Source organism: Mandrillus leucophaeus, unplaced genomic scaffold (genome assembly GCF_000951045.1).
Source record: "Mandrillus leucophaeus isolate KB7577 unplaced genomic scaffold, Mleu.le_1.0 Scaffold2190, whole genome shotgun sequence".
Classification (NCBI taxonomy): Eukaryota; Metazoa; Chordata; class Mammalia; order Primates; family Cercopithecidae; genus Mandrillus; species Mandrillus leucophaeus.
In genome coordinates this window covers 11249-20586 of record NW_012102244.1, presented here as the reverse complement: position 1 = coordinate 20586, position 9338 = coordinate 11249, and the positions used below count along the sequence as shown (strand labels likewise).

The 9338-nt window shown below is 46.0% G+C and overlaps 2 protein-coding genes across 2 annotated transcripts in view; both read right to left on the bottom strand.

The window, feature by feature from the left end:
* Positions 1-1453, bottom strand: part of LOC105540319 (protocadherin gamma-A7-like) — a 12063-nt gene extending 10610 nt beyond the window's left edge. Inside the window, exon 1 of the mRNA XM_011980863.1 lies at positions 1-1453. Coding sequence (XP_011836253.1) covers positions 1-1290 — 1290 coding nt within the window. The 5' untranslated portion in view covers positions 1291-1453.
* Positions 1454-6317: 4864 nt separating this feature from the next.
* On the bottom strand, positions 6318-8916 carry PCDHGB3 (protocadherin gamma subfamily B, 3). The gene is given in 4 exon segments (XM_011980856.1): positions 6318-6696; positions 6698-7950; positions 7952-8644; positions 8647-8916. Coding segments are annotated over 4 exon segments (2451 nt in total). The 5' UTR covers positions 8773-8916.
* Positions 8917-9338: the final 422 nt, after the last annotated feature.

Genomic DNA, 9338 nt, shown 5'->3' with positions numbered 1-9338 from the left:
CGGGGTTCCATGGTCAATGACGGTTAAAGTGATATTATAATCTGAAGTCTCTTCTCTGTCCAGGTTTCTAGTTGTTAATAGGTGATAGTAATTATCAACTGACTTCTCCAGTTTAAAAGGCAAGTTCCTAGGAATAAAGCATGCAATCTCACCATTTTCTCCAGAATCACCATCATGTACACTAAACAGCGCGATTACAGTTCCTGGAAGACAGTCTTCAGAGAGGGAACTGGTCAGAGAGGTGAGGATCACTTCGGGGGCATTGTCATTCACGTCCTGTACTGTGACCACCACCTTAGCGCTGGCAAGAAGAGCGCCTCCATCCTGAGCTACCACTTCCATGAGGTAGAATCTGGATTCTTCATAGTCCAGCGGTTGTAGAGTTGAGATTTCCCCCAGGTTGGAATCAAGATGGAAAGTCTCCGAAATTTTGTCTTCCTCATTGCGAAAAGAGTAGGTCAATTTCCCGTTTATTCCCTCATCTGGATCCGTGGCGGTTAGCGTGAGCAGCCGAGTGCCCACAGGTATGTTCTCCGGAACACTCACGCTGTACTCGGATGGCGTGAACAGGGGTGCATTGTCGTTTGCGTCGAGTACTGTAACACGAATGTGCGTGGTGCCGGAGAGTACCGGGTCTCCGCCATCTAAAGCTGTGAGGAGGAGGTCGTGAACAGTCTCTTTCTCGCGGTCTAGGGGCTGTTCCAACACCAGCTCCGGATACTTTTGTCCATCAGTTCCGCTTACCACATCCAGAGAGAAGTGCAGATTGGAGCTGAGCTGGTAACTCCGGAGGGAGTTCACACCCACATCTGCATCCCGCGCGAAGGGAAGCACTAAACGTGTCCCTGCAGCCGCATTTTCATTAACTTTTACTTTTAACTCCTCATCCCGGAAACGCGGAAAGTTATCATTAATATCGATTATTTCTACTTCTACTACATAAATTTTCATTTTGTTCTCAACTAAGATGTTAAAGTTCACCACACACAGCGGGCTCTGAGCGCAGAGCTCCTCCCGGTCTATCCTGCCCGCGGTGACCAAGCTGCCGCTTCGCGGGTTCAGAGCGAAAAGCTGCGTCCTACCTCTGGAGACGATGCGGACTCCGTGCTCCGCCAGCTCCTGGGGCTCCAGCCCAAGGTCCTTGGCGATGTTGCCGACGAAGGAGCCTTTGTCCAGCTCCTCCGGCATCGAGTAGCTGATCTGCCCGGATCCCGGTTGGCACAGCGTCCCCAGGAGCATGAAGGGCAGCAGCAGCTCTCCGCAGGCCCAGCGCCTCGGTGGACTCGCCATTGCCTTCTCTCTGCCCAATTTTCTCTTAGTTCTGGTTCAGCCTGCTGTTTCCTTATTTATCTAAAGCCGATGGGTACATATTCCCCGACGAAAATGGGCGTGGAGTGTTGGCTTTTCGTAGGAACTTGTCTGGTTCGTGTGTTTAGTATGGAGGGAGCAGAGTCGGGTCGCCTCTGCTGCAGCTCCTTTCCCACTTTGGTCAACAGCGACGCTCAGAGTCCTAACCAGTGACTGCACCAAATTCCATTTTTATTTCTCCTAAGTTTAGTTGTAATTTTATTTCTAATAATGTTGCCATATCCTTAATGTTTAACTGTGTAACATTGTCTATGACTGTTAATTCAGCTTTAATTCTGAAATAGCAAGACTTCCACAATTACTGAGATCAATATTATTAGATTCCAATACCTTACAAAAATTTTATTTAATGTGTCACTGGGGGAGCCTATGTCCTTTATTTACCTCTTACCTATGTTTAGTCCTTTAAATTAGGACATTCAAATTCTTACCTTTGTAGAATTCAAGATTTCATCTCTTTATTAGGATGCATTTAGGAAAACGTGCTTATTTGCACATAAGAATGCCAAGGAAACAAACCCAGTTCTCAATGCACCTTTCCAAACAGGACTACTGATTTATGTAAGTTATATTAGCTGTCATATGCAGAAGAAATACAGATCTTTATTACTTGTGAGGACTTTGAGAAAGTTTCTCCACTATCTCAGACAGTGTTAGAGTAGGGTTAACTATGCATTTTTACGTTTTTCTATTATCATGTTCAAATATTTGTAGTTCCAATGACAATCAGTATAGCAACTGTGGAGGGTGGGGTTTTATTTCATCATCTATGCAGGAAAGCATGACCAGATACTTATTGAGCAGTACTGAGTGGCCTTTCTATGTTGAGACAGTTATTTAGTGCTATCATCTTTATATGACAACAGAAATAGAAAAACCTCTTGATTGAAAAAAATGAACATTTCAGAAAGTCATTTTGTTTAATGACACTTTCATAGAAAACTAAGAAAATAAAAATTCTATATAATTAGGAAATTCAAAAGCAAAGATTTGAGTAATATTTGGTAGAAAATGATGTGAACATAGGTTGTAAGATTTTTCGCAATGTGTAATTTTTCTCAAGAGCAATTTGTTAAAATGCATGTTAGAGAATGATTTCTCACATTTGTTAAATGCACTCTTTATAGCAGACACCTCAGACCTCAAACATTGCCTATCCTTTAGAAATATGCTTGTGATTCCAAGACACTTAGCTTACCCAGCGTGGGTCTTCAAGTCAATGGGACAATGTCCTACCCATGCCCTGCAATTAACAAGCCATGCCATTATGTAAAAGTCTTTCATCTTTGGTTCCCAATTTCCAAAAACTACTAAAATGAAGACTCTCTTTACTCTGAAGTACTATGATGCTAAGAGGAAGTAAAACAAAAATTTGAATAACAAAGAGCCTGAAGGTGAAAGTAATTGCCTAAAGTCCCAATCGTAACAAATCTTCAGAGAGAAGCAAAGACGAGGAAGAAAAAGAAATACAGTGCAGTATCTCATGTGATAAAGGTTTGCAATTATTGCTAAATAAATCTCACACTTCAGAGAGAAAACACTTAAAATTAAGTTAAATAAGATTAAGATAATTAAGGCACAACATTTACCAAATCTAACTCACAGACAAAGAAATTGCAATGGAACTTCCTACCCAAATTAGGTGAAACAATAAAACCAGAAGTGAAAATAAATTAATTAAAGCTCACCTTTAAAATAGTATCTGAGGCAAAAGGGACCCCAGCGTCTGCATGATTTGTATTTTGTTCCCAAGAGGCATTGTCACAGAGGAGATCTTGTGAGGGAACCAATTCCGGGGTTACGTTCAGAAAATTAAACTTTGTCTTGGCTGATTGTGAGGCAACACACAGGTTGTAGGAAAAGGGCAATGTTCCCTCACTGTAATTGGGGAGAACCTCAGGTCCAGGCTTGGAGCACTGACTAGACTGAAAGCAGCCCCAAGCGTCTGAACTGGAAGAGCGTCGCAGGCGCAGGGAGATTGCCAGAATACATCTAGATGTGTATAAGAGACAGGGGTACAGGATCTCGGGCGCATTGTCGTTCTGGTCCAGCACAAACAGGCTCAGTGACACGTTGCTGCTAAGAGGCGGGTCCCCGCTGTCGCTGGCTGTCACCCACAGCTGTAGGTCTCTCAACTGCTCATAGTCGAAGGAGCGCAGGGTGTACAGAATCCCAGTGTCGGAGTTGATGGACACGTAGGAGGACAGGGGCGCCCCCTGGAGGGTGTCTTCTGCCAGTGAGTAGGAGACTCGGGCGTTCTGGTCCATATCAGGGTCCAGTGCATTCACAGAGAAGATGGAGGCGCCCCTGGGGTTGTTTTCAAGGACATAGACTGAGTAGGATGAGTGGGGGAAGGTGGGCGGGTTGTCGTTGGTGTCTGCCACATTTAGGGAGATGATTGTTTCTGTTGACAGAGGTGGTGTTCCTTTGTCCGTGGCTGTCACAGTAATGTTGTATAAGGATACCTCTTCCCGGTCTAGAGCTGCATTTGTCACTAATCGATAATAATTGCTAACTGTCTTTTCCAATTCAAATGGGAGACTTCTCGGGATGGAACAGGTTACCAGGCCATTCAGGCCAGAGTCTCGATCGAACACTTGAAAAAGAGCGATGACTGTTCCTGGAGGTGCACTTTCAGCAATTGTTCTGCTTCCAGATGTAACAACCACTTCTGGTACATTATCATTGACATCCAAGATAGTTATTAAGACTTTCGCTCTGTCTCGAAGACCTGGCTGATCCCGGGCTTCAACACCCAGCTCATAAAATCTCGATTCCTCATAGTCTAGATTTGCAGAAGTTGAAATTTCTCCAGTCAAAACATTCAAACAGAAAATTTGTGAGATCTTTTCTGTAATCTTCACAAAGTAATAAGTTACTTCCCCGTGGACTCCTTCATCCTGGTCGGTGGCATTTACTGCCAACACTGGTGTGCCTACTGGCAGGTTTTCAGGAACACTTACATGGTAGACAGGCTGAGTAAACACTGGAGCGTTGTCATTCACATCTACAACTGTTACCAGAATTCGGGCAACGCTTGAGCGGACAGGGTCACCGCCATCCATGGCAGTAAGGACCAGGTGGTAAACGGCTTCTCCTTCCCGGTCCAGGGTGCCCTCCAGCACCAGCTCCGGGTACTTGGGCCCATGGCCTTCGCTTTGCACGTCCACTGAGAAGTGACTATTACCACTGAGCTTAAAGCCCTGAAGGGAGTTTATTCCCACATCAGGGTCATAGACCTCCATTAGTGGAAAACGAGAGGATGGAGCTGCATTTTCGAGAATTTTCACTTCCAATTCTTCTTTTAAGAATTGGGGTGTATTGTCATTAATGTCCACTATTTCCACTTCCACGGGATAAAGATTCAGTTTATCCTCGACAAGGATGTTAAAACTCACCAGACACCGCGGGCTCTGAGCACAGAGCTCCTCCCGGTCTATCCTACCCGCGGTGACCAAGCTGCCGCTTCGCGGGTTCAAAGAGAAAAGCTGCGTCCTACCTCTGAAGACGATGCGGACTCCATGCCCCGCCAGCTCCCGGGGCTCCAGTTCCAGGTCTTTGGCGATGTTGCCTACGAAGGAGCCTTTCTCCAGCTCCTCAGGAATAGAGTAGCGGATCTGCGCTGCCGCGGCCCCCCACAGCGTCCCCAGGAGCGTGAGGAGCAGGACCTGCTCGCTGCGCAGCGGACGCCTCTGCAGAGGCGCCATTACTGGCTTATTAGAGACTTCTCTGGGATTAAGAAGAGGAAAAACAGGTCTTCATCACTTTTGCTCTTCTCAGAAATAGCGGTGAAGTTCCTTCAACAAGCAGAGACCGGATGCGAAGCGTTTCAGGTCAGAATTTCCGCACAGCTTTCCTGCTTTCCTGTCTGATTTGCTTTGTGGTTGGAGGATGTAACTCAAGTTTCCGTTGATTTTCTTGCCCGGGTTGGTGAACAGCGACGCTCAGAGTCCTAACTTAATACTGCATCGTTTTGTGAAACTATCATACAGAGGCTTTTATTTCTGCTAAATCTGCATAGATGACACTCATAATATTTCCCTTCCCAAGACAATGAAGCATTTAGAAGAGTGCAAGAGATTATTCTGAATAATTTTAAATGTTCTCTGATGTTTACCATTCATTTTTATGAAAATATCTCTTAGGATCTTGGGGAACAGAAATAATATTACAATCTTCTGTAAATTTTGAATTATCATATTTCACCATCATTTACACTAGTCCCACTTTCAATAAGGGTACCAACAACCACAAACACATTTTTTTGAGACAAACTCTCTCTCTGTCTCCCAGGCTAGAGTGCAGGGGCACAATTATAGATCATTGCAGCCGCAACCTTCTGGGGTCAAGGGATCCTCCCACCTCAGCCTCCCGAGTAGCTGGGACTACAGGCATATGCTACACAAACACATTTTGAACCAATTCACTATAGTACCCAATACAAGAGTTGCCATTTGAGATCCATTATTTCTTTTGATTAGCATAGAAATTAAAAACTGCCCTGACACAGGCAACATCTGTGTATACTTTAAAAAACATGCAAAGGGAAGTAAAAATATTATATATAGGTTACATTAAAAATGCCTTAAGATATACATTATGTTTAATATATTTTAGGATTGACTGCATTAAAGCTAAGTAAACCACTTAATTGTGCAGATTTGTGTCTAATTCTGGATAGATATGTCTGAAAATGACAGTGTGAGACAATACTGTATTAAAAATGTTTCAGATTATAGTGTATTAGGATTAACAAAAATTTCAAGACTATCAAAAGGAGGCTTTCTATGAAAGAACAACTGCCATACAGATATTCTACAGGAAATTCTACAAAGAATTTCCTAGGCACCCTACTCCACACCCAGAAAATCAATAAAATAATGTAATCAGGAAATATTTAATCTGTAAACATTTTATCTCTAAATCAATGAATTGAAATCCAATTATATTTATGGAAGGAAAGGTTTGAAGAAACTCACCTATTGCAAATTGCCTGAATTAGAAGGCATTTTTGGATTGTCATTACTTTCAAACAAAGACGCTTCATCACATAGCAGATCTTGTGGTGCAGCATCTTCAGCCTTTATATTGAGAAATTTAAACTCGGTGTTTGAGGAATGTGAGGCAGCACACAGACTGTAGGAATAAAGCAAAGTCCTTTCACTGTAGTTGGGGAGAACTCCAGGTACAGTCTTGGAGTAGAGACCAGGCTGAAAGTAGCCCTCAGTGGCGGGTCTGGAAGAGCGTCGCAGGGGCGGGGCGATGGCCAGAATCACCGCGAGGAGGAAGAGCACTGAGATCAAGGCCAACGCCACTACTAGGTGAAACTAGTACTGCCTGAAGGTCAGAGGGAGTGGGACGGTCGCTAAGGTCAGGTTGTATCTCTGGCAAGCTATCTGCGAAGATTAGGCGCAGCGTGACGGTGGCTGAAAGAGGCGGCTGTCCTCCATCACAAACAGTGACCAGCAGGCGCTGGCGGGCGGCCTCCCTGTCGCCCAAGGTACGAGCCGTGCGCACCTCACCGGTGCGCAGCCCCAGGCTGAGCAGCTCGGGCTCGCTAGGCTGCTGAATGTGGTAGGACAGCCAGGCGTTGGGTCCCGAGTCTGCGTCCACCGCCACCACCTTGGTCACCAGGTAGCCAGGCTCTGCAGCGCGCGGCACCATATCGAAGAGCGCAGAGCCGTCGGGCCCCAGAGCTGGGTACAGCACCCGCGGTGCATTGTCGTTGCGGTCGCCCACCAACACCCGCAGGCTTACGTTGGCGCTGAGCGCCGGCGAGCCCTGGTCGCGGGCCTGCACCGTGAGCTCAAAGGCGCGCAGCTGCTCGTGGTCGAAGGCTCGCTGCGGGAACACCACCCCGCTCTGCGCGCTCACGGACACGTAGGACGACAGCTCCCGCGGCTCCAGGTCACTGGCCACGATGTAGTAGTAGACAAGGCCGTTAGGTCTCAAGTCGGGATCCGAGGCGCTAACATGCGCAATGGAGGCTCCAGGCGGGTTGTTCTCAGCTACATGCACCGTGTAGGAGGCCTGGTGGAAAACTGGAACGTTGTCGTTGACATCAATGATGTGCAGAGTGATGGTCTTGCTGGAGGAGAGCGGTGGATTGCCTTTGTCGGTAGCTGTGATCGTCACATTGTATTCTGGGATCTGCTCCCGGTCCAGGGCTCCATCTGTCACCAACCTGTATGTGTTTCTGGTATCTTGAACGATTTTAAAGGGAAACTTTCCTTTTAGTTGGCATAGGATTTCTCCATTAAATCCAGAATCTATATCATATGTTTTGATCAGGGCAATAGCAGTCCCCAGCTCAGCATCTTCTTGTATATGTTGGGATTCAGAAGCCAGGGTTATCTCCAGGGCATTGTCATTTTCATCTGAAATATCTATCTGTACTTTACAATATGTAGTGTGATGTCCACCATCCTTTGTTTCCACCCCAATTGTGTAGCTATCACTCTCTTGAAAGTCCAGTTCTCCAACAGTGGTGAGTTCCACCGTTTTACTGTCCAGCTTGAACAATTGTCTCACTGCCTTACCAATACTGATGAAGGCATAGATGATCTCGGCATTAACACCCTCATTCCAAGTCAGTGGCCATCACTTTTAATACCAAGGAGCCAGCGGGCAGGTTCTCTGCAACACCGACCCTGTACATGTCCTGAGTAAATACTGGGGGGTTATCATTTGTGTCTGCGACAATTACCCTGATCTGGGTGGTACAGCTTCTGGAGGGCTCGCCCCCATCCACAGTTGTGAGGACCAGGTGGTGATGCGGCTGCTCTTCCCTGTCCAGGGGTGCTTTCAGTACTAGTTCTGGGTACCTACTGCCATCCAGGTTCTCCTTCTGAATTAAAAAGAAGTGCGGATCAGGGCTGAGGTAGTACTGCTGCAGCGAATTGACACCTACATCAGGATCCTGAGCAGATTCCACGGCAAAGGTGGCTCCAGTGATCGCCAGTTCGCTGATTTCCAGCTCAGTGATATTTTCGCTAACGGTCGGTGGGTTGTCGTTAATATCCTGGATCAGCATGGTTACATGAAAAAAGTTGAAAGGCTTTTCAGCAACCATTTCAAATTCCAGAACACACGTTGACTTCTTGCCACAAATCTCCTCTCGGTCTATACGGTCGCTCACAAATAAGTCCCCATTTTCGGGGCGCACGGTAAAGAATTTCTTCTCTGCAATAACCCGCAGGTTCCGAGTAGGTAAATCCCCTACGCCAAAACCCAGGTCCTTGGCGAGGTTCCCTACCAGGGAGCCTCCTCCGCTATTCCGTCCAGCTCCTCGGGAATAGCGTAGCGGATCGGTTGGGAGAGCCCCTGGCCTAACAAAGAGAGCAGGAAGAGAAACAGCATTCGCCTCCGCTCTGCTGGGCCGCTCCATCCGGAGCTATTTCCCATCCCCCTCTCTGCACCTTTGCCTTTCTAATCCGAGGAGAGGAGATCTTTAAATAATCCCAAGACCTCTCTGAGCAGAACCAACTATTTGTTTTGTCTTGGTGCTTGGGTTCTCTGATGGGTGTCTCCGCTGCAGGAAGCCGGATAGAGAGTACACTTTTCTTCCAAGTTGGCTACGGCGGGAGGAGCCAATACTTTGCACAGCACTAGCCAAGACCGGCACCCGGCGCCTCCGCTGCAGAACCGCAGCAGTGGTGACTAAATCCTCTCCAAATAAGGAGCCAGTTAGGAGAAAAATCGGCAGTGTACTGATAGTGATACTTTCTTCCCATTTTAAAAGAACTTTTAAAAAACATTAAATATATTTACTATATCTTTAGTCTGTTATTTCTTTTAATTTGAGCTTTATCCATCCAAATCAAGTACCTTTTACTTGTCAAAGGGCAGAGATAACCTTGCTCAATCCCGTCATGTTTTTTAATTTCTATTTTCATAAAATGGTCATAATGACATCTTCTCTGCTTACTTTAGTAGAAATGAGGACCAAATAAAATGATACATAGAAAAAT